Source organism: Vanellus vanellus, assembly GCF_965231255.1.
Source record: "Vanellus vanellus genome assembly, contig: HAP1_SCAFFOLD_1600, whole genome shotgun sequence".
Classification (NCBI taxonomy): domain Eukaryota; kingdom Metazoa; phylum Chordata; class Aves; order Charadriiformes; family Charadriidae; genus Vanellus; species Vanellus vanellus.
Genome location: NW_028128593.1, coordinates 1 through 27608, shown reverse-complemented (window position 1 = coordinate 27608; position 27608 = coordinate 1). Strand labels below are relative to the sequence as shown.

At 66.6% G+C, this 27608-nt stretch overlaps 2 protein-coding genes across 2 annotated transcripts; one reads left to right on the top strand and one right to left on the bottom strand.

The window, feature by feature from the left end:
* Window positions 1–1031: 1031 nt before the first annotated feature.
* Window positions 1032–19331, top strand: LOC309684151 (glutamate receptor ionotropic, NMDA 2D-like; the record flags this gene model as incomplete). The annotated part of the gene is made up of 13 exons (XM_082500106.1): window positions 1032–1445; window positions 3392–3984; window positions 4063–4177; window positions 4639–4850; window positions 5552–5720; window positions 7442–7595; window positions 8858–8983; window positions 10028–10257; window positions 11276–11436; window positions 12674–12861; window positions 14343–14575; window positions 15281–15312; window positions 19244–19331. The coding sequence occupies 13 exons, from the start codon at window positions 1032–1034 to the stop codon at window positions 19329–19331; spliced, it is 2715 nt and encodes a 904-aa protein (XP_082356232.1).
* A 1262-nt stretch (window positions 19332–20593) lies between these two features.
* Window positions 20594–27379, bottom strand: LOC309684150 (reticulocalbin-3-like). Its single transcript, XM_082500105.1, has 7 exons — window positions 27318–27379; window positions 26428–26634; window positions 23992–24182; window positions 23155–23327; window positions 22970–23030; window positions 21644–21843; window positions 20594–20851 (listed from the first exon to the last, which is right to left on the bottom strand). Exons 2-7 carry the CDS (start codon window positions 26631–26633, stop codon window positions 20744–20746), a joined length of 939 nt encoding a protein of 312 aa, XP_082356231.1. The 5' UTR covers window position 26634; window positions 27318–27379; the 3' UTR covers window positions 20594–20743.
* Between the last annotated feature and the right edge of the window lie 229 nt (window positions 27380–27608).

The window sequence follows — 27608 nt, the reverse complement described above, 5'->3', positions numbered from 1 at the left end:
CCTGTCCCTGTCTGCCTGTCCCCTGCCTGTTCTGCCTCTGCCTGTCCCTGTCTGCCTGTCCCTGCCTGTCCGCCTGTCCCTGTCCCTGCCTATCTCCTGCCTGTCCCTGTCCCCCCCCGCCTGTCGCTGCCTGTTGCTGTGTCCGCCTGTGACACACACACCCCCCCGCCTGTCACCTTCTGCCAGCGCCGATTGTCACCACCGCCGATTGTCCTCCTGTCCCTCTGTGCTGATGGGGGGGAGGGGGGGGGGGAACGACAGTCAACGTCCCCCCCGTGTCCGTCTGTCCCTGTCTGGGGGTGACAGTGACACCCCCCGTGTGTCCGTCTGTCCCTGGGGGGTGACGGCATGTCCTGGTGTGTCAGAGAGTGTCCTGACAGACTGACGGCCTCTCACTGGGGTGGGGGCATTGGGAGGAGACTGGGAGGCACTGGGAGGCACTGGGAAGCACTGGAAGGATACGGGGAGCATACTGGGAGGCACTGGGAGGCACTGGAAGGATACTGGGATGCACTGGGAGGGTACTGGGAGGACACTGGGAGGCACTGGCAGGATACTGGGAGGCACTGGTGGGCACCGGTTCCACCAGTCCCCCCCTGCCTGAGCCTCTCCTGATGTTGGGGGGGTACTGGGTGCTACTGGGAGGCACTGGTGGGCACCGGTTCCACCAGTCCCCCCCTGCTTGAGGCTCTCCTGATGTTGGGGGGGTACTGGGTGCTACTGGGAGGCACTGGTGGGCACCGGTTCCACCAGTCCCCCCCTGCCTGAGCCTCTCCTGATGTTGGGGGGGTACTGGGTGCTACTGGGAGGCACTGGTGGGCACCGGTTCCACCAGTCCCCCCCTGCTTGAGGCTCTCCTGATGTTGGGGGGGTACTGGGTGCTACTGGGAGGCACTGGTGGGCACCGGTTCCACCAGTCCCCCCCCACCTCACCCTCTCCTGGGACTGGGGGGGTACCGGTGGCACTGGTGGCCACTGGTCCCACCATCTCCCCCCTGTCCCCCCCCCTCCCAGGGCGCAGCGGCGGCGCGATGAGCCCCCCCCGGCCCCCCGTCGCCGCCGGCAGGATGCTCTTCGCTTTGGCCTTGGCCTGCGCCAGCCCCTTCCTGGAGCCGCGGCCGGAGGGGCCGCGGCGGGCGCTCAACGTGGCCGTCATCCTGAGCGGAGCCTCCTACGGCCCGGCCGGCCCCCGCCTGCCCCCCGCCGCCTTCCGCAACTTCTCCCTGGAGGTCAACCCCGTGGGGGTGGTGCTGAACGACACCAACCCCCGCAGCCTCATCGTCCGCCTCTGCGACGTCCTCTCCTCCCTCCGCATCCACGGCGTCGTCTTCGAGGACGACACCCGCTCCGAGGCCGTGGCCCAGATCCTCGACTTCATCTCCGCCCAGACCTCCGTCCCCATCATCGGCATCAACGGCGGCTCCGCCATCGTCCTCACGCCCAAGGTTGGGGGGACCGGGGGGTGGGGGGCTGTGGGTTGGGGGTCACCCCGCTGTCCCCAACCATGTCTGGGGGCACCCAATTGTCCCCAACCCAACTGTCTCCAACCCCAACCATGTCTGGGGGCACCCAACTGTCCCCAACCCAACTGTCTCCAACCCCAACCATGTCTGGGGGCACCCAACTGTCCCCAACCCAACTGTCTCCAACCTCAACCATGTCTGGGGGCACCCAACTGTCCCCAACCCAACTGTCTCCAACCCCAACCATGTCTGGGGGCACCCAACTGTCCCCAACCCAACTGTCTCCAACCCCAACCATGTCTGGGGGCACCCAACTGTCCCCAACCCAACTGTCTCCAACCCCAACCATGTCTGGGGGCACCCAATTGTCCCCAACCCCAACCATGTCTGGGGGCACCCAACTGTCCCCAACCCAACTGTCTCCAACCCCAACCATGTCTGGGGGCACCCAACTGTCCCCAACCCAACTGTCTCCAACCTCAAGCATGTCTGGGGGCACCCAACTGTCCCCAACCCAACCCAACCCCAACCATGTCTGGGGGCACCCAACTGTCCCCAACCCAACTGTCTCCAACCCCAACCATGTCTGGGGGCACCCAACTGTCCCCAACCCAACTGTCTCCAACCTCAACCATGTCTGGGGGCACCCAACTGTCCCCAACCCAACTGTCTCCAACCCCAACCATGTCTGGGGGCACCCAACTGTCCCCAACCCAACTGTCTCCAACCCCAACCATGTCTGGGGGCACCCAACTGTCCCCAACCCAACTGTCTCCAACCCCAACCATGTCTGGGGGCACCCAACTGTCCCCAACCCAACTGTCTCCAACCCCAACCATGTCTGGGGGCACCCAACTGTCCCCAACCCAACTGTCTCCAACCCCAACCATGTCTGGGGGCACCCAACTGTCCCCAACCCAACTGTCTCCAACCTCAAGCATGTCTGGGGGCACCCAACTGTCCCCAACCCAACCCAACCCCAACCATGTCTGGGGGCACCCAACTGTCCCCAACCCAACTGTCTCCAACCCCAACCATGTCTGGGGGCACCCAACTGTCCCCAACCCAACTGTCTCCAACCTCAACCATGTCTGGGGGCACCCAACTGTCCCCAACCCAACTGTCTCCAACCCCAACCATGTCTGGGGGCACCCAACTGTCCCCAACCCAACTGTCTCCAACCCCAACCATGTCTGGGGGCACCCAACTGTCCCCAACCCAACTGTCTCCAACCTCAACCATGTCTGGGGGCACCCAACTGTCCCCAACCCAACTGTCTCCAACCCCAACCATGTCTGGGGGCACCCAACTGTCCCCAACCCAACTGTCTCCAACCCCAACCATGTCTGGGGGCACCCAACTGTCCCCAACCCAACTGTCTCCAACCCCAACCATGTCTGGGGGCACCCAATTGTCCCCAACCCAACTGTCCCCAACCCCAACCATGTCTGGACCCACCCAACTCTTCCCAAGCCAACTGTCCCCAACCCCAACCATGTCTAGGGTCACCCTGCTGTCCCCAACCATGTCTAGGAGCACCCAACTGTCCCCAATCCAACCCCAACCATGTCTAGGGTCACCCTGCTGTCCCCAGCCATGTCTAGAGCCACCTGACTGTCCCCAACCCAAATCCAACCATGTGTGGAGCCCCCCAAATGTTCCCAACCCAACTGTCCTCAACCCCAACCATGTCTAGAGTCACCCAACTGTCCCCAACTGTGCCTAGGGTCACCCTGCTGTCCCCAACCATGTCTCGACCCACCCGACTGTCCCCAACCAAACCACAGCCGTGTCTAGCGTCACCCAAAGGTCTCCAGCTGTATCTAGCCCCACTTGACTGTCCCCAACCCCACCGCCCCCAACCCCAACCCCATCTAGACCCTCCCCAGATGTTCTCGAGCCCCCTTGTCACCCGCTTGCCCCCGCAGGAGAAGGGCTCCACCTTCCTCCAGTTGGGCTCCTCCACCGAGCAGCAGCTGCAGGTGATCTTCGAGGTGTTGGAGGAGTACGACTGGACGGCCTTCGCCGTCGTCACCACCCTCTTCCCCGGCTACGAGGACTTCGTGGACTACGTGGAGGTCTTGACCGACAGCAGCTTCATCGGTTGGGAACACCGGGGCGTCCTCACCCTCAACTTGACCGACGACCCCGAGGGGACGCGGTTGCGCCGGCAGCTGCGGGAGGTCAGCGCCCAAATCCGCCTCCTCTACTGCTCGCGGGAAGAGGCCGAGGCCATTTTCCGAGCGGCGCGAGACGCCGGTTTAGCCGGGCCCGGCTACATCTGGTTCGTGGTGGGCACCAACCTGGGGGGAAGCGACCAGTTGCCGGAACATCTCCCCGCCGGGTTGTTCGCGGTGCTGTCGGCCGGTTGGCGGGACGACCTGCAGCACCGCGTCCACAACGGGGTGGCCATCGTGGCCAAGGGCGCCGAGGCGCTGCTGCGCGACTACGGCTTCATCCCCGAGTTCAACAACGACTGCCGGGCCCCCAACGTCACCCAGATCAACGACAACCTCCACCGGTGAGCGCGGGCGGCTGTCACCTGCGGCTCGGGGCGGCGGCGGGTGACAGCCCCGGTGACGGTGACGCCTCCCCGCAGGTACTTCATGAACATCACCTGGGGGCAGAAGGACTTCTCCTTTAACGAGGACGGTTACCTCGTCAACCCCTCGCTGGTGGTTATCTCCCTCAACAAGGAGCGGAGCTGGGAGGTGGTGAGCGTCCCCGTCGTCCCCCCGGTGGTGTCACCGTTCCCCCCCCGGGGGCGCCCGTCTGCTCCTCGTGGTGTTTGTCATTCCGGTCACGGTGACGGCCGGCTCCTCTCGCCGGCGCGGTGTCCCCCGGGGGCTGCGGTACCATCTGGCGTTTGCGTGCACACACACACACACACACACATCCCCCTCCATCACTGCGGTGTCACACCGTCGCGTCACAACAACGCGTCCCCGAGGGGGTGACGGTGACGCCTGGCCGGTGGCGGTGACACAGACACGGTGACACCTCCCGGCACCCTTCCTCGGCCGGTTCCCCACCACCTCCCCCTCTCCGAGGTCTGTCCAGTTGTCTGTCCGGCTGTCGGGTGTCCATCGCGGTGACGTCAGGTTGTCCCCAACGGTGACATGGGGCTGAGCGTGGCTCCGGTGCCACCGGCCGCCGTTGTCACCCCCCCTCGCAGGTGGGCAGTTGGGAGCACCGCATCCTGCGGATGAAGTACCCGGTTTGGTCGCGGTACGGCAAATTCCTGCAGCCGGTGGACGATGACCAACACCTGACGGTGGCCACGCTGGAGGAACGTCCCTTCGTCATCGTGGAGAACATCGACCCGGCCACCGGCACCTGCATCCGCGACTCCGTCCCCTGCCGCAAGCAGCTCAACCGCACCGCCGGGTGGGTGACGCCCCCCGAGCCCAACCCCGGGGGGGCCCCAAAGCCGCTATGGGGGTGTCCCCACCACCCTGAGGGTGTCCCCACCACCATGAGGGTGTTCCCACCACCATGACGGTGTCCCCACCACCCTGAGGGTGTCCCCAGGGCCCGGGGGGTGTCCCCACCACCACCATGTGGGTATTCCCACCACCATGATGGTGTCCCCACTGCTCTGAGGGTGTCCTCATCAACCTGGGGGTGACCCCACCATTGCAAAGCTGTTCCCACCACCTTGAGGGTGCTCCCACCACCGCGAGGGTGTCCCCACCACCTCCCTGAGGGTGTCCCCAGCGCCCGGGGGGGGTCCCCACCACCACCACGATGGTGTCCCCACCATTGCAAGGCCATTCCCACCACCGTGACAACGTCCCCACCACCGCGCGGTTGTCCCCAACACCCTGATTGGTCCTCCCCACCTCCCAGAGGGTGTCCCCAGCGCCCGGGGGGTGTCCCCACCACCACCATGATGGTGTCCCCACCACCATGATGGTGTCCTCCCCATTGCAAGGCCGTTCCCACCACCGTGACAATGTCCCCACCACCGCGCGGTTGTCCCCACCGCCCTGAGTGGTCCCCACCACCTCCCGGAGGGTGTCCCCAGCGCCCGGGGGGTGTCCCCAGCGCCACCGCGGGGGTGTCCCTGAGCGTCCCCGTCCCCGCAGCCCCTCGGCGGAGCCGGCGCTCTTCGAGAAGAAGTGCTGCAAAGGGTTCTGCATCGACATCCTCAAGCGCCTGGCGCGCACCGTCGGCTTCACCTACGACCTCTACCTCGTCACCAACGGCAAACACGGCAAGAAGATCGACGGCGTCTGGAACGGCATGGTGGGAGAGGTGGGGGACCCCCCCCAAACCCCCCCGGGGGGGGCGGGGGGGCAAGGAGAGACCCCACAAACACCTTTGGGGGGCTCAGAGGTTCAGGGAGAGGTATTCCCCCCCGATTTTGGGGGGTTTGGGGGTTCAGGGAGAGCCCCCCCCCAATTTTGGGGTGCTAAGAGGTTCAAGGAGAGGTATTCCCCAAAATTTGGGGGGGTTTGGGGGTTCAGGGAGAGACCCACACACACCTTTGGGGGGCTCAGAGGTTCTGGGAGAGGTATTCCCCCCCGATTTTGGGGGGTTTGGGGGTTCAGGGAGAGCCCCCCCAATTTTGGGGTGCTAAGAGGTTCAGAAAGAGGTATTCCCCAAAATTTTGGGGGGTTGGGGGTTCAGGGAGAGACCCCCCCCCATCTTTGGGGGGCTCAGAGGCTCAGGGAGAGGTATTCCCCCCAATTTTGGGGGGTTTGGGGGTTCAGGGAGAGACCCACACACACCTTTGGGGGGCTCAGAGGTTCTGGGAGAGGTATTCCCCCCCGATTTTGGGGGGTTTGGGGGTTCAGGGAGAGCCCCCCCAATTTTGGGGTGCTAAGAGGTTCAAGGAGAGGTATTCCCCAAAATTTTGGGGGGTTTGGGGGTTCAGGGAGAGCCCCCCCCCAATTTTGGGGTGCTAAGAGGTTCAAGGAGAGGTATTCCCCAAAATTTGGGGGGGTTTGGGGGTTCAGGGAGAGACCCACACACACCTTTGGGGGGCTCAGAGGTTCTGGGAGAGGTATTCCCCCCCGATTTTGGGGGGTTTGGGGGTTCAGGGAGAGCCCCCCCAATTTTGGGGTGCTAAGAGGTTCAGAAAGAGGTATTCCCCAAAATTTTGGGGGGTTGGGGGTTCAGGGAGAGACCCCCCCCCATCTTTGGGGGGCTCAGAGGCTCAGGGAGAGGTATTCCCCCCAATTTTGGGGGGTTTGGGGGTTCAGGGAGAGACCCACACACACCTTTGGGGGGCTCAGAGGTTCTGGGAGAGGTATTCCCCCCCGATTTTGGGGGGTTTGGGGGTTCAGGGAGAGCCCCCCCAATTTTGGGGTGCTAAGAGGTTCAAGGAGAGGTATTCCCCAAAATTTGGGGGGGTTTGGGGGTTCAGGGAGAGACCCACACACACCTTTGGGGGGCTCAGAGGTTCTGGGAGAGGTATTCCCCCCAATTTTGGGGGGTTTGGGGGTTCAGGGAGAGCTCCCCCCCCACCTTTGGGGGGCTCAGAGGTTTGGGGAGAGTCCCCACCACCACCCACAGGGGATCCGGGGGTTCAGGGAGAGACAGTCCCCCACTTTTGGGGGGGTTCAGGGAGAGACCCCCCATCATCTTTGGGGTGCTCAGAGGTTCAGGGAGAGGTATTCCCCCCCAATTTTGGGGGGTGTGGGGGTTCAGGGAGAGCCCCCCCCAATTTTGGGGGGCTCAGAAATTTGGGGAGAGCCCCCCACCCCCCACACACCTTTGGGGCCCTCAGGATTTGGGGGGGTGGGGCATGACACCCCCTACTGTAGCCCCGCCCCTTCACCCCCCCTCCTGGCCCCGCCCTTCCCATAGCTCCTCCCCTCTCATCGGGCCCCTCCCACTGCCGGCCCCGCCCCCCTCCCCCTTTCCTACTCTGCCCTTCTATTGGTTCATCCACCTCCACCCCACCCCTGTCAGCCACGCCCCGAGTGACCCCGCCCTGCTTGACCCCGCCCCCCCTTTGGCCCCGCCCCCAGGTGTTCTACCGGCGGGCCGACATGGCCATCGGGTCGTTAACTATTAACGAGGAGCGGTCGGAGATCATCGACTTCTCCGTCCCCTTCGTGGAGACGGGGATCAGCGTGATGGTGTCCCGCAGCAACGGCACCGTCTCCCCCTCCGCCTTCCTGGGTGGGCGCGGGGACACACGGACGGGGACGGGGACACACGGACGGGGGGACGGGGACACACGGATGGGGGACGGGGACACACGGATGGGGGACGGGGACACACGGACGGGGGGACGGGGACACACGGATGGGGGACGGGGACACACGGACGGGGGACGGGGACACACGGACGGGGGGACGGGGGACAGGGGGGACATGGGGACACACGGACAGGGGGACATGGGGATGGGGGACATGGGGACACACGGATGGGGAGACAGGGGACAGGGGGGACATGGGGACACATGGACAGGGACACGGGGACAGGGGGACACACGGACAGGGGGACATGGGGATGGGGGACGCGGGGACACATGGATGGGGGGACATGGGGATGGGGGGACATGGGGACACACGGATGGGGATGGGGACACACGGACGGGGGGACATGGGGATGGGGGACATGGGGACACACGGATGGGGGACGGGGACACACAGGGGGGGGACATGGGGATGGGGGACATGGGGACACACGTACGGGGGATGGGGACACACGGACGGGGACACGGGGACAGGGGGACACACGGACAGGGGGACACGGGGATGGGGGACCCGGGGACACACGGATGTGGGACATGGGGATGGGGGGGGACACGGGGACACACGGACGGGGGACACGGGGACACATGGACGGGAGGACATGGGGATGGGGGATGTGGGGACACACGGATGGGGGGACAGGGGACAGGGGGGACGCGGGGACACATGGACGGGGGGGCAGGGACACACGGACGGGGGACACGGGGACAGGGGGATGGGGGACATGGGGACACACGGACGGGGGGACGTGGGGATGGGGGACGCGGGAACACACAGACAGGGACGCGGGGACACATGGACAGGGGGACAGGGGACACGGGGACAGGGGGACAGAGGGACATGGGGACACACGGACAGGGGGACACATGGACAGGGGGACATGGGGACAGGGGACACACAAGGGGATGGGGGACAGGGGGATGTGGGGACAGGGGGACACATGGACAGGAGGATGGGGGACACGGGGACAGGGGGACATGGACAGGGGGATGGGGGACGTGGGGACAGGGGGATGGGACGGGGGGATGGGGGGACACAGGGATGGAGGACACGGGGACATGGAGACGTGGGGATGGGGGGACGTGGGGACACGGGGACAGGGGGACATGGGGACACGGGGAGGGGGGACAGGGGCCCGTGGGGCCCCCCTGCCCCGTCGGTGACGGTGTCCCCCCGTGTCCCCAGAGCCCTACAGCCCGGCCGTCTGGGTGATGATGTTCGTCATGTGCCTCACGGTGGTGGCCGTCACCGTCTTCATCTTCGAGTACTTCAGCCCCGTGGGCTACAACCGCAGCCTGGCCACCGGCCAGCGTGAGTGGGCCACCGCCCCCCCGCGTCACCTGGGGGGGGGACACACGACCTGTCCCCACCATACCTGTCCCCCCTGTCCCCGCTGTCCCTGTCCTCCCCATCCCCGGGGTGCCACTGTCCCCGTCCCTGCGGTGTCCCCCTCCTCGGGGTGACGCTGTCCCCACTGTCCCCATGTCCCCACGGTGTCCCCACCCCGCGGTGATGCTGTCCCCACTGTCCCCACTGTCCCCACTGTCCCTGTCCTCCCCCCATCCCCATAGTGTCCCTGTCCCCATCACAGGGTGACGCTGTCCCCGCTGTCCCTGTCCCCACCGTCCCCGTGTCCCTGCGCTGTCCCCATCCCAGGGTGACACCGTCCCCGCTGTCCCCGTGTCCCCATGCTGTCCCCATCACAGGGTGACGCTGTCCCCCCTGCCCCTGTCGCTGCTGTCCCCGTGTCCCCACGCTGTCCCCACCGCGGGGTGATGCTGTCCCCACTGTCCCCGTCCCCACTGTTCCTGTGTCCCCACGCTGTCCCCATCCCAGGGTGACGCCGTCCCTGCCATCCCCACTGTCCCTGTCCCCACTGTCCCCGTGTCCCTGCGCTGTCCCCATCCCGGGGTGACGCCGTCCCCGTGTCCTCGTGTCCCCGCGCTGTCCCCATCCCGGGGTGATGCTGTCCCCGTGTCCCCGTGTCCCTGTCCCCGCTGTCCCCATGTCCCTGCGCTGTCCCCATCCTGGGGTGACGCTGTCCCCGTGTCCCTGTGTCCCCGCACTGTCCCCATCCTGGGGTGACGCCGTCCCCGTGTCCCCATGTCCCCGTCCCCGCTGTCCCTGTGTCACTGCGCTGTCCCCATCCCGGGGTGACGCCGTCCCCATGTCCCCATGTCCCCGCACTGTCCCCATCCCGGGGTGATGCTGTCCCCGTGTCCCCGTGTCCCTGTCCCCGCTGTCCCCGTGTCCCCGCACTGTCCCCATCCCGGGGTGACGCCGTCCCCGTGTCCCCGTGTCCCCGCACTGTCCCCATCCCGGGGTGACGCCGTCCCCGTGTCCCCGTGTCCCCAGGCGCGGGGGGCTCCAAGTTCACCATCGGGAAGTCCATTTGGCTGCTGTGGGCTCTGGTGTTCAACAACTCAGTGCCGGTGGAGAACCCGAAGGGCACCACCAGCAAAATCATGGTGCTGGTGTGGGCCTTCTTCGCCGTCATCTTCCTCGCCAGCTACACCGCCAACCTGGCCGCCTTCATGATCCAGGAGGAGTACGTCGACACCGTCTCCGGCCTCAGCGACCGCAAGGTACCGCGGGCGGGGTGGTACCGGGTGACACGGGGTGACGCGGGGGTGACACGCATGGCACGGAGTGTGAGACGGGGTGTGGCACGTGGCGTGACGTGTGTGATGTGTGACACAGGGTGTGACATGCAGCATGACGCGTGTCACACAGGGTGTGACATGGGGTGTGATGTGCGTGACACAGGGTGTGACACGGGGTGTGACACAGGGTGTGACATGCACCGTGACGTGTGGCACACAGGGTGTGACATGGGGTGTGATGTGCGTGACACAGGGTGTGACACGGGGTGTGACACAGGGTGTGACATGCAGCGTGACGTGTGTCACACAGGGTGTGACATGGGGTGTGACACGGGGGTGACACGGTGTGTGAGATGGGGTGTGACACGTGGCGTGACGTGCAGTGTGAGACGGGTGATGGGGTGTGACGCGTGGTGTGACATGTGTGATGTGTGACACGGGGAGTGACATGGGGTGTGACATACAGCGTGACGTGCAGTGTGACGCATGTGACATAGGGTGTGACATGGGGTGTGATGTGCGTGACACAGGGTGTGACACGTGGCATGACGTGTGGTGTGACACGGGTGACGGGGTGTGACACAGGGTGTGACATGTGGCGTGGCATGTGTGACAAGTGTGACATGGGGTGTGACACGGGGTGTGACGTGCAGCATGACATGTGACATGTGTGACACAGGGTGTGACATGGGGTGTGACACACAGCATGACGTGTGACGTGTGACACGGGGTGTGGCACGGGGTGTGACATGGGGTGTGACCTGTGGTGTGACATATGCGACATGTGTGACACAGGGTGGGACATGCGGCGTGACATAAGTGACACGCGTGACACGGGGTGTGACCTGTGGCGGGACATGTGTGACAACACGGGGTGTGGCACGTGCGTGTACACGGGGGGGGGGGGGGCTGTTCGGGAGGGGGATGTTGGGTGGTCGCCGGGGGGGCGGGGCGGGGCGGGGCGTGGCGCACGGCCGACGCCCGCCGTGGGGGGGGGCAGTTCCAGCGCCCGCAGGAGCAGTACCCCCCGCTGAAGTTCGGGACGGTGCCCAACGGCAGCACCGAGAAGAACATCCGCAGCAATTACCCCGACATGCACAGCTACATGGTCAAGTACAACCAGCGCGGCGTGGAGGACGCCCTGCACCACCTCAAGACCGGGTGCGGGGGGGCGGGGCTTGGGGGGGAGGGGGCGGGGCCTGGGAGGGGGTGGGCGGGGCCTGGGAGGGGGTGGGAGGGGGCTCGGGAGGGGGTGGGAGGGAGGGGAAGGGATGGGGAGCGGGAGAGGCTTGGGAGGGAGGGGGTGGGGCTTGGGAGGGGTGGACGGGGCTTGGGAGGGATGGGAGGGACTTGGGAGGGGATGGGCGGGGCCTGGGAGGGAGTGGGCGGGGCCTGGGAGGGGGTGGGAGGGGGTTCGGGAGGGGTGGGAGGGAGGGGAAGGGATGGGGAGCGGGAGAGGCTTGGGAGGGAGGGGGTGGGGCTTGGGAGGGGTGGGCGGGGCTTGGGACAGAGTGGGCGGGGCTTGGGATGGAGTGGGCGGGGCTTGGGAGGGGGTGGGAGGGGGGTGGGAGGGGGTTCGGGAGGGGGTGGGAGGGAGGGGAGGGAATGGGGAGCGGGAAAGGCTTGGGAGGGAGGGGGTGGGGCTTGGGAGGGGTGGGCGGGGCCTGGGAGGGGTGGGAGGGACTTGGGAGGGGTGGGCGGGGCCTGGGAGGGGGTGGGCGGGGCCTGGGAGGGGGTGGGAGGGAGGGGAGGGAATGGGGAGCGGGAGAGGCTTGGGAGGGAGGGGGCGGGGCTTGGGAGGGGGTGGGCGGGGCCTGGGAGGGGTCAGAGGGACTTGGGAGGGTGGGCGGGGCTTGGGAGGGGTGGGCCGGGCTTGGGAGGGGGTGGGAGGGAGGGGAGGGAATGGGGAGTGGGAGGGGCTTGGGAGAGAGGGGGCGGGGCTTGGGAGGGAAGGGGAGGGGATGGGGATGGGTGAGGGGGTGGGGATAGGCTTGGGGGCGGGGTCTGGGGAGTGGGCGGGGCTTGGGAGAGGGTGTGTGAGGCTTGGAGGTTGTGGGCGGGGTTTGGAGGTTGTGGGTGGGGCTTAGGGGTATAGGTGAGGCTGTGGGTGGGGCTTGGGGTCTGTGGGCGGGGCTTGGAGGTATAGGTGAGACTGTGGGCGGGGCACGGTGCTGTGGGCGGGGCTTAAGGGTACGGTTGAGCCTGGGGGCGGAGCTTGGGCTGCGTGGGCGGGGCTTGGAGGTATAGGTGAGGCTGTGGGTGGGTCTTGAGGGGGGGTCCAGGTGGGTGTGTGGGCGGGGCTTGGAGGATGTGGGCGGGGGGTTGGGAGCGTGGGCGTGGCCTGGGGGCCGTGGGCGTGGCTAACGGCCTCGATGGGGGTTTGGGGGGGGTTGTCCAGGAAGTTGGACGCCTTCATCTACGACGCGGCGGTGCTGAACTACATGGCGCGGAAGGAGGAGGGCTGCAAACTGGTCACCATCGGCTCCGGCAAAGTCTTCGCCTCCACCGGCTACGGCATCGCGCTGCAGCGCGGCTCCCGCTGGAAGCGCCCCGTCGACCTGGCCCTGCTCCAGCTGCTGGGCGACGGTGGGGGGGGGACGGGGGGTCACTGGGAGGGGGACTGGGGGGGGTCCGGGGGTGGCTGGGGTGGGGATGGGGGGCTGGGGTGGGTGCCGGGGGGTCTGGGGGGGGTCTGAGGGTGTTTGGGGGGGGGTTGAGGGGATCTAGGATATGTCTGGGGTGGGTCTGGGGGTGGCTGGGAGGGGCTGGGAAGGGGTCTGGAGGGATCTAGGATATGTCTGGAGTGGGTGGGGGGGCTGGGAAGGGGTCTGGAGGGATCTAGGATATGTCTGGAGTGGGGGAGGGACTGGGGGGGCTGGGAAGGGGTCTGGAGGGATCTAGGATATGTCTGGGGTGGGGGGGGGACTGGGGGGGCTGGGAAGGGGTCTGGAGGGATCTAGGATATGTCTGGAGTGGGTGGGGGGGCTGGGAAGGGGTCTGGAGGGATCTAGGATATGTCTGGGGTGGGGGGGGACTGGGGGGGCTGGGAAGGGGTCTGGAGGGATCTAGGATATGTCTGGAGTGGGTCTGTGGGGGGACTGGGGGGGCTGGGAAGGGGTCTGGAGGGATCTAGGATATGTCTGGGGTGGGTCTGGGGGTGGCTGGGGGGGGCTGGGGAGGGGTCTGGAGGGATCTAGGATATGTCTGGAGTGGGTCTGTGGGGGGACTGGGGGGGCTGGGAAGGGGTCTGGAGGGATCTAGGATATGTCTGGAGTGGGTCTGGAGGCGTCTGGGGGTGGTTGGGGGAGTCTGGGGTGGGTCTGGGAGGGTTTGGGGTGGGCCTGGGGGGGTCTGGGGTGTTGCTGGAGGGGTCTGGGGGTGTCTGGATTGGGTCTGGGGGTGTTTGGGGGAGTCTGAGGTGGGTCTGGGGGTGTCTGGATTGAGTCTGGGGGTGTTTGGGGGAGTCTGAGGGGGTCTGGGGTTGTCTGGAGTGGGGCTGGGGGTGTTTAGGGTGGGTCTGGGGGGGTCAGGGAGGTGTGGGGGTGTGGCGGGGGGGGGGTATGTAGCACTACACAGCATCGAATGCCCCCCAGAAACGATGCCCCAATCCCCCCAGGGTGACCCCCCCAACCCCCCGAGATGACCCCCAACCCCCCGAGATGACCCCCAACCCCTTGAGATGACCCCCATCCCCCTGAGATGACCCCCCAACTCCTTGAGATGACCCCCAACCCCCCGAGATGACCCCCCAACCCCCTGAGATGACCCCCAACCCCCTGAGATGACCCCCCAACCCCCTGAGATGACCCCCCAACCCATTGAGATGACCCCCAACCCCTTGAGATGACCCCCCAATCCCTGAGATGACCCCCAACCCCCCGAGATGACCCCCCAACCCCCTGAGATGACCCTCCAACCCCTTGAGATGACCCCCAACCCCTTGAGATGACCCCCAACCCCCTGAGATGACCCTCCAACCCCTTGAGATGACCCCCAACCCCTTGAGATGACCCTCCCAACCATCTGGGGTGACCATCCCCGTGTGTCCATGTCCGCCCCCCCCCCAGACGAGATCGAGATGTTGGAGCGCCTGTGGCTGTCGGGGATCTGCCACCAGGAGAAGCTGGAGGTGATGAGCAGCAAACTGGACATCGACAACATGGCGGGGGTCTTCTACATGCTGCTGGTGGCCATGGGGCTGAGCCTCCTGGTCTTCGCCTGGGAGCACCTCGTCCACTGGAAGCTGCGGCACTGCCTGGGGCCGCCCGGGCGCCTCCGCTGCCTCCTGGCCTTCAGCAGGGTACGGGGGGACGGGGGGCGGAGGTGGGGACGGGGACGGAGGGATGGAGGTGGCAACATGGGGGTGTGGGGATGGGATGGAGGTGGGGACGTGGGGATGGAGGTGGGAGGAGTGGGGATGGGGAGATGGGGGCGTGGGGACATGGGGATGGGATGGAGATGGGGACATCAGGATGGGGACGTGGGGATGGAGATGGGGGGAGTGGGATGGAGATGGGGATGGGATGGAGATGGGGACGTGGGGATGGGGACGTGGGGACATGGAGATGGGATGGGATGGGGTGGGATGGGATGGGATGGGATGGGGTGGGATGGGATGGGATGGGATGGGATGGGATGGGGTGGGATGGGGTGGGATGGGGACATCAGGATGAGAACGTGGGGATGGGGACGTGGGGATGGAAATGGAGATGGGGACGTGGGGATGGAGGTGGGAGGAGTGGGATGGAGATGGGGATGGGATGGAGATGGGGACATGGGAATGGGGACACGGGGACATGGAGATGGGATGGGATGGGATGGGGATGGGGACGTGGAGATGGGGACGTGGGATTGGAGATGGGAGGAGTGGGATGGGGACACGGGGACGGGGGCACACGAGGACATGGGGTCGAGGTCACGGGGATGGGGACGTGGGAACGGGGGGAGGGGGACACGTACCCCCCAGTGCCACCCCGTCCCCACGGGTCCCCCATCCCCCCCCCAGGGCATGTACAGCTGCTGCAGCGCCGAGGAGCCGCCCCCCCCCCAACCCCTCCGCCCCCCTCCCTGCCCCCCCCCGACCCCCCCGGCCCTCCCCACCCCCCCTCCCCCCCGCTGGCGCCCCCCCCGCACCCCACCCCCCCCCCGACGGGGCCCCCCCGACGCCTTCCACCGCTTCTACGGCCCCATCGAGCCGCAGGGGCTCAGCCGGGGGGGGGGGCCCTGCCCCCGCTCCCCCCCCCGCACCCCCCCGACCTATTACCCCCCCCCGGGGGGCAGCCCCGAGCCCTTCCCCCCCCCCTGGCCCCGCCGCTCGCTGCGGGGGCTCTACGAGAGCCTGGGGGGGGCGGGGGACGGCGGGGGGGGGGGCGACGCGGACCCCCCCTTCGCCTACGCCCGTTTGGCCTATGAGGACGAGCGCAGCCCTCCCCCCCCCCGCGACCGACCCCCCCGGCGGCCCCCCCCCCGGGGGGGAGGGGGAGGGGGGGGGGACCCCGAGACTCAGCCCCTCCTGCGCCCCGCCCCCCCTCCCCGCGCCCACCTCTGCCGGGGGGGGCACCCCCCCTTCCCCCACCCCCCCCCGCTCTACCCCGAATACTCCGATTCGGAATCCGACGGCTGCGACCCCCCCCCGGGACCCCCCCCGCCCCCCGCCGCCGCCCCTCCCCCCCCCGCCCCCTGCTGGTGCGCGCCCCCCCCCCCCGCCCCCCCCCACCTATTTCTGTACCCTCCCGGGGAGGGAACGGGGACCCCCCCCGGGGCGCTGCTGGTCGGCCGAGAAACTGGGGGGGCCCTGGGGGGGCTGCGGGGGGGGGGGGTGGGGCAGCCTGGAGCTGTTGGGGGCCCCCCCCGCCCACTCTTACCCCCTCCCCCCCCCGCCGCCCCTCCCCCGCTGCCGGAGCTGCTCGGCCGAACGGCTGCGGGACTGGGGGGAGGGGGCGGGGGGGGGGCGGCACTGGGGCCCCCCCCACGGCTGCTCGGTTTGGGGGGTGGGGGGCGGGGGGGGGCTCTGGGGGGGGTTCTGGGGGGTGCCCCCCCCTCCCCGCCGCCACGGCCCCCCCTGCGCCGCCCGCCGCCCCCCCCCCGCCTCCCGCAGCCTGGAGGACCTGAGCGCGTGGGGGGGGGCGGGGGGGGGCTGGGGGGGGCCCTGGGGGTGGGGGGCCCCTCCCCCCGTCACGCCGCGGGGCCCCTCCCCCCACCACGGCTGCGGGGGGGGCGGGGGGCGGGGGGGGGCGGAGCCTCTGGGGGCGCGCCGGGGCTCCGCCCACTTCTCCAGCCTCGAGTCCGAGGTATGACGTGGGGGGGGGGACGGGGGGGACGACACCGGGGGGACGGACGGACGGACGGGACACACGACACGACACGGACACCCCCGGACCTGTCGGGGGGAAGGGGGGGGGGCGAGGGGACGCCCGTGGGGACAAGGACAGGGACACGTCCCCACAGCACACGGTGACACTGGTGAGGTCAAGGACAGGGACCGGTGGCACTCGGGTGACACCAGTGAGGACAAGGACACGTCCCCGTGGCACTTGAGGTGACAAGGACACGTCCCCGTGGCCCATGGGTGACACCGGCAAGGTCAAGGACAGGGACTGGTGGCACTCGGGTGACACCAGTGAGGACAAGGACACGTCCCCGTGGCCCATGGGTGACACCGGCAAGGTCAAGGACAGGGACTGGTGGCACTCGGGTGACACCAGTGAGGACAAGGACACGTCCCTGTGGCCCACGAGTGACACCGGCAAGGTCAAGGACACGTCCCCGTGGCACTTGAGGTGACAAGGACACGTCCCCGTGGCCCATGGGTGACACCGGCAAGGTCAAGGACAGGGACTGGTGGCACTCGGGTGACACCAGTGAGGACAAGGACACGTCCCTGTGGCCCACGAGTGACACCGGCAAGGTCAAGGACACGTCCCCGTGGCACTTGAGGTGACAAGGACACGTCCCCGTGGCCCATGGGTGACACCGGCAAGGTCAAGGACAGGGACCGGTGGCACTCGGGTGACACCAGTGAGGACAAGGACACGTCCCCGTGGCACTTGAGGTGACAAGGACACGTCCCCGTGGCCCATGGGTGACACCGGCAAGGTCAAGGACAGGGACCGGTGGCACTCGGGTGACACCAGTGAGGACAAGGACACGTCCCTGTGGCCCACGAGTGACACCGGCAAGGTCAAGGACATGTCCCCGTGGCACTTGAGGTGACAAGGACACGTCCCCGTGGCCCATGGGTGACACCGGCAAGGTCAAGGACAGGGACTGGTGGCACTCGGGTGACACCAGTGAGGACAAGGACACGTCCCTGTGGCCCACGAGTGACACCGGCAAGGTCAAGGACACGTCCCCGTGGCACTTGAGGTGACAAGGACACATCCCCGTGGCCCATGGGTGACACCATTGAGGACAAGGACAGGGACTGGTGGCACTCGGGTGACACTGGTGAGGTCAAGGACACGTCCCCGTGGCACCTGTGGTGACAAGGACATGTCCCCATGGCCCATGGTGACACCAATAAGGTCAAAGACAGGTCCCCATGGCACCTGTAGTGACAAGGACACATCCCTGCGGCCCATGAGTGACACCGGCGAGGTCAGGGACATGTCCCCATGGCAGAGGTGGTGACAAGGACACATTCCTATGGCCCATGGGTGACACCAGTGAGGTCACAGACATGTCCCCATGGCACCTGTGGTGACACCAGTGAGGACAAGGACACGTCTCCATGGCACCTGTGGTGACAAGGACGTGTCCCCATAGCCCATGGGTGACACCAGTGAGGACAAGGACAGCTTCTTTTGGCACCCACGGTGACACCAGTGAGAAGGACAGGTCCCCACAGCACCCACGGTGACACCCATGAGGACAAGGACAGGTACTGGTGGCACTCGGGTGACACCGCTGAGGTCCTTGTGCCACCTGCAGTGACATCACTGAAGAGGACACCCTTGAGGACAATGACAGGTCCCCATGGCCCAGGGGGTGACACCGTTGAGAACAAGGTGGCACCTGTGGTGACATTGGGGAGGACAAGGACAGGTCCCCACAGCACCCACAGTGGCACTCATGAGGACAGGGACAGGTACTGGTGGCATCCAGGTGACACCGGTGAGGACAAGGACAGGTCCCTGTCATACCCATGGTGACACCAGCGGGGACGAGGACTTGTGGCACCCACAGTGTCACCAGCGAGGATGAGGACAGGTGCCTGTGGCCCATGGGGTGACACCATTGAGGACAAGGACAGTTCCTTGTGGCACTTGGGTGACACCGGCGAGGTCAAGGACATGTCCCCATGGCACCTGTGGTGACAAGAACACCTCCCCATGGCTCACGGGTGACACCGGTGAGGACAAGGACAAGGACTTGTGGCACTCATGGTGACACTGGCAAGGACAAGGACAGCTTCTCGTGGCATCCAGGTGACACCAACGAGGACAAGGACATGTCCCCGTGGCCCATGGGGTGACACCAACGAGGATGAGGACAGGTCCCTTTGTGACACCCGTGAGGACGATGCCACCTCCCCACCGAGGACACGGTTTGTCCCCTTCGTCCCCAAAGTGCCACCACGGACATAGCCCAGGTCACCCCATCCCCGGGGAAGGGGGAGGTGACACCACGGCCACCACCGCACCCCCGGGGGACAACGCCGGCTGTCCCCGTCCCCGCGAGTGACACCACGATGGCCACCAGCACGGCCCCAGGGGACAACACCGGGGCTCCCGGTGTCCCCGTCCCCCCCCCGAGTGACACTGTGTCCCCATGGGTGACGCCACCGCCACGGAGGACACACGCGGTCCCCGAGGGTGACACTGTGACCCCCAACAACCCCCGGAGGACGACACCGCGTCACCCCACACATCACCCCCCCTCAGGGTGACACTGCAGTGACACCGGTGGGGGGGTGACCTGGCACCGGGTGTGGGGACACCGCTGTCCCCTGTGTCCCGTCCCCCCGCAGCGTGGCGGGGGATGGGCTGGCACCCATCGTCCCCGTGTCACCCCCCCCCCCCGGGGTGGCCGTCCCCTCCCCCGCCCTGCGCTGCTGATGAGTTTTTAATTAAACCTGGAACATTTTTGCGGGGGGGGGGGAGGGGGAGGGGGGGAAGACAAAACTGTGAGTGACCGCGGCCACCGTGACACCGCGGCCACCGAGGCCACTGCGACTGTGACACCGCGGCCACCGCGCCACCGCGACTGTGATCCCGGGGGCCACCCACCCCGTGTCCCCCCTGCCGTGTCCCTCCTCCCCCCCCCCCCGTGTCCCCCTGCCACCCCAACTTGTCCCCATTGCCACCCCATGTCCCCCCCGTAGCGTGTCCCTGTCCCCCCTGCCACCCTGTCACCCCATGTCCCCATCACCCCCCCGTGTCCCTCTGTCACCCCCCATGTCCCTCCACCACCCTGTCACCCCCCCCGCGTCCCTCTGTCACCCCTTCTGTCCCTATGACATGTCTCTGTCACTCCTGTCCCCCCGTCACCCCCCCGTGTCCTTGTCACCCCATGTGTCCCTGTCACTTCCATGTCTCCTGCCACCCGGTGTCCCCCCCTATGTCCCCGTCCCCCCCACGTCCCCTTTGCCACCCTGTCCCCCATCACTCTCTGATTCCCCTTGTGTGTGTGTCCCCTCCGTGTCCCCCAACCTGTCACTCTCCGTGTCCCCCTGTCACACCCCCCCCTGTGTCCCAAACACCCTGTCACACCCTCCCGTGTCCCCATGTCTGTGTCCCCCCCTCCCCCCGTGTCCCCGTCCCAGCTCCGGCGCCTCCGGAATAAAAAGCTTTTCTATTCCCGCTCCAATGTCCCCAATGTCCCCAGGGGGTGTCCTTGGGGTCCCCTCCTGTCACCTGGGCATCCCTGATGTCACTTGGGGGGGGTCCCCAGTGTCCCTTGGGCTGTCCTTAATGTCACCCGGGTGTCCCCAGGGGAGGTCCCCAATGTCCCAGGGAGGTCCTTAATGTCACCTAGGGGGTCCCCAGTGTCCCCAGGGGAGGTCCCCAATGTGCCAGGGGGGTCCCCAGGGTCTCTGGAGGGGTCCGTAATGTCACCTAGGGAGTCCCAATGTCCCGGGGACATCCCCAGTGTCCCCAGGGGAGGTCCCAAATGGCCCAGGGGGGTCCCAAGGGTCCCCAGGGGGGTCCTTAATGTCACCTAGGGGGTCCCCAACGTCCCGGGGAGGTCCCCAGTGTCCCCAGGGAGGTCCCCAATGTGCCAGGGGGGTTCTTAATGTCCCCGGGGGGGTCCCCAATGTCCCGGGGAGGTCCCCAGTGTCCCCAGGGGGGGTCCCATCACTGTTAGGGCAAGTTTTTTTTTGGGGGGGGGGAGGTGTGACCCCCCCCAGATCTTTATTCCCTGCACAGATGGTGACACATACGTCCATGTCATCTCCCCCCCCCCAATGTCCCTTATCTGTCACCCACCACGGCGTCCCCGGGGGGGTCCCACACGTCCGGGGGGGGGATCAGAGCTCGTCGTGGGGCCGCTCCAGGTCGTGGCCGTAGTTGGTGGCCTGGCTACCCACAAACATCTGCCAGTTGCCCAGGATCTCCGCCTTGGTCAGCTGACCGTCCTGGGGGGGAGGGGCAGGTCATGGGGGGGGGATGGACGACACACACCACCCCCATGGGACCCCAGCCTCTCCCCCCCCCCCAGGGGCACCCATGGGTGCTGTCTGTCCCCTCCCCCCCCCCAGGGGCACCCATGGGTGCTGGCTGTCCCTTCCCCCACCCCGAGGGGTTCTAGGCATTGGGGGGGGGTCCTATCAACACCCCCCCATCCCCATGGGACACCCCCCCAAAAAGGGTACCCATTGGTGCTGGTGTCCCCCCCCAGGGGCACCCATGGGACCCAGCCTCTCCCCTCCCCCCTCCACGGGCACCCATGGGTGCTGGCTCTCCCCTCCCCCACGCTGAGGGGTCGCAGGCGTTGGGGGATCCCACCCAACACCCCCCCATCCCCATGGAACCCCCCCAAGTGGACCCATGGGTGCTGTCCCCTCCCCCCCCCCAGGGGCACCCATGGGTGCTGGCTGTCCCTTCCCCCACCCCGAGGGGTTCTAGGCATTGGGGGGGGGGGGGTTCTATCAACACTCCCCCATCCCCATGGGACACCCCTCCTGGTGCTGGACCCCCCCCCCAGGGGCACCCATGGGTGCTGGCTCTCCCCTCCCCCACCCTGAGGGGTCGCAGGCGTTGGGGGATCCCACCCAACACCCCCCCATCCCCATGGAACCCCCCAAAGTGGACCCATGGGTGCTGTCCCCTCCCCCCCCCCCAGGGGCACCCATGGGTGCTGGCTGTCCCCTCCCCCCAGGGGGTACCCAGGCATCCAGGGGAGGGGGAGGGGTGCGTGGGGGGGTCACCTTGTCGCGGTCGGAGTGGTGCAGGAGGTGGGCGGCCTCCACCCCCGCCCAGTCGGCGCTGGGGGGGCGCAGCCAATGTCCCACCTCGGCCGCGTCCAGTCGCCCGTCCCCGTCCCGGTCCCGGTGACGTCCGAACTGCGTCCGCTCCTCCCGCACCCACTCGGGCTCCGGCGCGCCCGGCGCACCCGCGTACAGCTCCGCTGCGGGACACGGCGGGGGGTCAGCCGGGGACACAGCCACCCAGGGACCCCCATGTGCAGGGACCCCGGTGTCCCATCACCCAGGGACCCCGGCACCCGGAGACCCCGGTGCCTGGGCACCCATGGGTCCGGGGACCCCCCATGGTTGGGGACCCAGGGGTACAGGGACCCCCAGACCCCAACACCCAGGGACCCCCATGGCTGGGGACCCAGGGGTACAGGGACCCTCAGACCCCAACACCCAGGGACCCCCATGGCTGGGGACCCAGGGGTACAGGGACCCCCAGACCCCAACACCCAGAGACCCCAGTGTCTGGGCACCCATATGCCCATATGTCCAGGGACCCCCACAGCTGGGGACCCAGGAATACGGGGACCCCCAGGGACCCCCATGGTTGGGGACCCAGGGGTACAGGGACCCCCAGACCCCAACACCCAGGGACCCCCATGGCTGGGGACCCAGGGACCCCCATGTCCAGGGACCCAGGAATACGGGGACCCCCAGGGACCCCCATGTCCCAGCCCCCATGTCCTGGCACCCAGGGACCCCCAAGTCCTGGCACCCACGTGTCCAGGGACCCCCATGTCCAGGGACCCAGGAATATGGTGACCCCCAGGGACCCCCATGTCCCAGCACCCAGGGACCCCCGTATCTGGGGACCCCACTGTCCGGGCACCCAAGTGTCCAGGGACCCCAGGAGTCCGGGGACCCAGTGACCCCCATGTCTGGGGACCCCCATGTCCGGGTGATTGGGGACCCCCACGTCTGGGGATCCCCATGTCTGGGCACCCAGGAGTTCACAATTAAGACTAATTAGTGTCCTCCAGAGGACACAGGTGTGGGGGGTTAAGGCTAATTAAGGACCCGGGTGTCCAGGGTTGGGGCTAATTAGGGACACGAGTGTCCGGGGTCAGGACTAATTAGTGTGTCGTTCCCCCCCCCCCAAAAAAAGGAACCCAGAGATGTCCGGGGGAGTCCTGTCTCCCCCCTCCCCCCCCAAAAAGGGACCCAGAGATGTCTGGGGGGAGCCCTGTCCCTCCCCCCCCCCTCCCCCCAAAAAGGGACCCAGAGATGTCCGGGGGGACCCCGTCCCCCCCCCAAAAAGGGACCCGGACGTCCGCTCACCGATGTACTCATCCTCCTGGACGAAGCCGTCCCCGTCCCTGTCCATGTCCTCCATCGTCTCCTGCGAAACGAGGGGGGGGACACACACACACACGTCACCCCCTGCCCACACCCCCCCGACTCGGGGGGGGGGCCCAGGCGGCGTCTTCCCCTCCCCCCCCTTTCCCCCTTTTCCCCCCCCCGACCGTCACCACGAGGGCCCTCATGTGTTCGAAGTCCTCGGGGTGGAGGAAGGCGGCGAATTCGGTGCGGTCGGTGCCACCGTCCCCGTCCCCGTCGGCCGCCCGGAACCGCCGCTCGTCCCGCGCCAACAGCCGCCGGTAGGTCTCGGGGTGCTGCGTGTCCCCAAAGTCATCCTCTGGGGGGGGACGGGACAGGGGGACGGGGGGGGGAGGGGTCAGGGAGGGACCCAGGGGGCTGGGAGCTCACTACACCCCCCCCCAAGGGCACTCAGGGGCCTGGGAGACCCCCACAGACCCCCAAAAGGGGACACAGGGGTCCTGGAGACCCCCATACACCCCCCGAGGGGGACCCAGGCATCCAAGAGACCCACATCCCCAACCCAGGCGTCCTGGAGACCCCCATCCACCCCCCCGGGGGGCCCCAGGGGTCTGGGAGACCCCCATAAACCTCCCCGAAGGGCCCCAGGGGTCTGGGAGACCCCCATAGAACCCCAAAAGGGGGACCCAGGGGTCTGGGAGCCCCCCACCCCAACCCAGGCGTCCTGGAGACCCCCATACACCCCCCCAAGGGGGCCCCAGGGGTCTGGGAGACCCCCACCCCAAACCCAGGGGTCTAGGAGACACCCATAGAACCCCAAAAGGGGGTCCCAGGGGTCTGGGAGACCCCCATAGAACCCCAAAAGGGGGACCCAGGGGTCTGGGAGACCCCAACCCAGGGGTTCAGGAGACCCCCATACACCCCCCCAAGGGGGAGCCAGGGGTCCGGGAGCCCCCCATAGACCCCCAAAAGGGGGACGCAGTCGCCCGGGTCCCCTCCCCACGCGGTCCCGTGCTGCTCACCGGGGGGGCCGTAGGCCTCTCGCCGATACTCGTCCCACGTCACGACGCCATCGCCGTCGCGATCGTAGCGCTGCCAGCCCTGCTGCAGGCTCTCCTCCCGCGCCCGCCGCTGCCTCCGCTCCATCCAGTCCCGCAGCTCCGGCACCGTCACCGCACCGTCCCCGTCCCCATCGATCAGCCCCACCAGCAGCCTGGGGGGGAAGAGGGGGGTCAGGGCACCCCCAGAACCCCCCCCCAAAACTCCATGAGCCCCTATTCCCCACCAACACCCCTCAAAATCCCCCAAATACCCCTCAGAGCCCCTTAAATCCCCCAAACACCCCCCCAAACACCCCTTAAATACCCCAAAGACCCCTTAAATCCCCCAAAGCCCCTAAATCCCCCAAACACCCCCCAGAAATCCCTAAATGCCCCAAACACCCCCCATAGCCCCCTAAATCCCCCACATCCCCCCCAGAGCCCCATAAATCTCCCAAACACCCCCCATAGCCCCCTAAATCCCCCACATCCCCCCCAGAGCCCCCTAAATTCCCCCAAACACCCCCCAAAGCCCCCTAAATACCTCACATCCCCCCCAGAGCCCCATAAATTCCCCCAAACACCCCCCAAAGCCCCCTAAATACCTCACATCCCCCCCAGAGCCCCATAAATTCCCCCAAAGCCCCCTAAATACCCCACATCCCCCCCAGAGCCCCATAAATTCCCCCAAACACCCCCCCATAGCCCCCTAAATCCCCCACATCCCCCCCAGAGCCCCATAAATACCCCACACACCCCCCAAAGCCCCCTAAATCCCCCACATCCCCCCAGAGCCCCATAAATACCCCAAACACCCCCCCATAGCCCCCTAAATCCCCCACATCCCCCCCAGAGACCCCTAAATTCCCCCAAACACCCCCCAAAGCCCCCTAAATACCTCACATCCCCCCCAGAGCCCCATAAATTCCCCCAAACACCCCCCCATAGCCCCCTAAATCCCCCACATCCCCCCCAGAGCCCCATAAATACCCCAAATACCCCCCAAAGCCCCCTAAATACCCCACATCCCCCCCAGAGCCCCATAAATTCCCCCAAACACCCCCCCATAGCCCCCTAAATCCCCCACATCCACCCCAGAGCCCCATAAATACCCCAAATACCCCCCAAAGCCCCCTAAATACCCCACATCCCCCCCAGAGCCCCATAAATTCCCCCAAACACCCCCCCATAGCCCCCTAAATCCCCCACATCCCCCCCAGAGCCCCATAAATACCCCACACACCCCCCAAAGCCCCCTAAATCCCCCACATCCCCCCCCCAAAGCCCCATAAATTCCCCCAAACACCCCCCAAAGCCCCCTAAATACCCCACATCCCCCCCAGAGCCCCATAAATTCCCCCAAACACCCCCCCATAGCCCCCTAAATCCCCCACATCCCCCCCAGAGCCCCATAAATACCCCCAAATACCCCCCCAAAGCCCCCTAAATACCCCACATCCCCCCCAGAGCCCCATAAATTCCCCAAACACCCCCCCATAGCCCCCTAAATCCCCCACATCCCCCCCAGAGCCCCATAAATTCCCCCACACACCCCCCAAAGCCCCCTAAATCCCCCACATCCCCCCCAAAGCCCCCTAAATTCCCCCAAACACCCCCCAAAGCCCCCTAAATCCCCCACATCCCCTCCAGAGCCCCATAAATCTCCCAAACACCCCCCAAAGACCCCTAAATCCCCCACATCCCCCCCAGAGCCCCCTAAATTCCCCCAAACACCCCCCAAAGCCCCCTAAATACCTCACATCCCCCCCAGAGCCCCATAAATTCCCCCAAACACCCCCCCATAGCCCCCTAAATCCCCCACATCCCCCCCAGAGCCCCATAAATACCCCAAATACCCCCCAAAGCCCCCTAAATACCCCACATCCCCCCCAGAGCCCCATAAATTCCCCCAAACACCCCCCCATAGCCCCCTAAATCCCCCACATCCCCCCCAGAGCCCCATAAATACCCCACACACCCCCCAAAGCCCCCTAAATCCCCCACATCCCCCCCCCAAAGCCCCATAAATTCCCCCAAACACCCCCCAAAGCCCCCTAAATACCCCACATCCCCCCCAGAGCCCCATAAATCCCCCAACCCCAACCAAAAGCCCCTCAATGGGTCTCGGGGGGCCAGATGACTGGTGGGGGGGCTACTGGGGGTCCCATGGGGTCTCCTGGACACCTGAGTCTATGGGTGGGGGGGGTTGGGGGTCACCCAGACACTTAGGTCCTGGGGTGGGGGGGTTTGGGGGTGCCATGGGGTGTCCCAGACAGCGGGGTGCCCTGTCACGGGAGGTTTGGGGGTGCCATGGGGTCTCCCAGATACCTGGGTCCACATATGGGGGGTTTAGGGGTGCCATGGGGGTCCCGGACAGCGGGGTGCCCTGATGGGGGGTTTGGGGGTCCCCGGCCCTACCCGAGGCGGCGCTGGCTCTCCTGGGGCGAGAGCTGGTCGAAGGTCCGGGCCTCCTCTGGCCCCAAAAAGGCCTCGTGGTCGTAGGCGAAGCCCTCGCTGTGGTCGTGGGTGGTCCCCCCAAAATCCCGGCGTGGCCCCCGCTCCGGGGGGGGGGAGCCCCCCACCAGCCACAGCGCCGTCAGCCACAGCCACCCCCCCCGCAGCATCCTGGGAGGGGGAACGGGGGGGTGAGCGGATCCCCGGCACCCCAGAAGTGACCCCAAATACCCCATAAAACCAACTAGGAATGGCCCAAACTGGCCCAACACACCCCAAAACTGACCCAAAATGGCCCCAAATGCCCTCAAAATGACTTTAAATGGCCCCAAAACACCCCAAAACTGACCCAAAAGACCCCCCAAACTGACCCAACATTCCAAAACCAACCTGAGATGGCCCAAAGTGCCCCAAAACACCTCAAAACTGACCTGAGATGGCCCCAAATGCCCTCAAAATGACCTTAGATAGCCCAAAAGACCCCCCAAAACTGACCCAAAACTCCAAAACCAACCTGAGATGGCCCAAAGTGCCCCAAAACACCCCCAAACTGACCCAAAATGGCCCCAAATGCCCTCAAAATGACCTTAAATGGCCCCCAAACACCCCAAAACTGACCCAAAAGACCCCCAAACTGACCTGAGGTGCCCCAAAACATCCCCAAACTGACACAACACTCCAACACCAACCTGAGATGGCCCAAAGTGCCCCAAAACACCTCAAAACTAACCTGAGATGGCCCAAAGTGGCCCAAAACACCCCAAAACTAACCTGAGATGGCCCAAAGTGCCCTCAAAATTACCTTAGACAACCCCAAACACCCCAAAACTGACCCAAACCACCCCAAAACCAACCTAAAATGCCCCAAACGGACTTTAAAGGCTCCGAAACTGACCCAAACCAACCTGAAATTACCCGAAACTGACCCAAAGTGCCCTAAAATGCCCCTCAGCCCCTCTAGGACCCCCCCGAACCCCTCCAAATCCCTCTACGCCCCCCCAGGATCCTCCAGACCCTTCTGGGACCCCCCCCCCAAACCTGCCCAGGCCCCCCAGAACCCCTCAACACCCCCCAGGACCCCCCAAAACCCCTCTAGGACACTCCCACCCCTCACAGGTCCCCCCAAACCTGCCCAGGACCCCCCC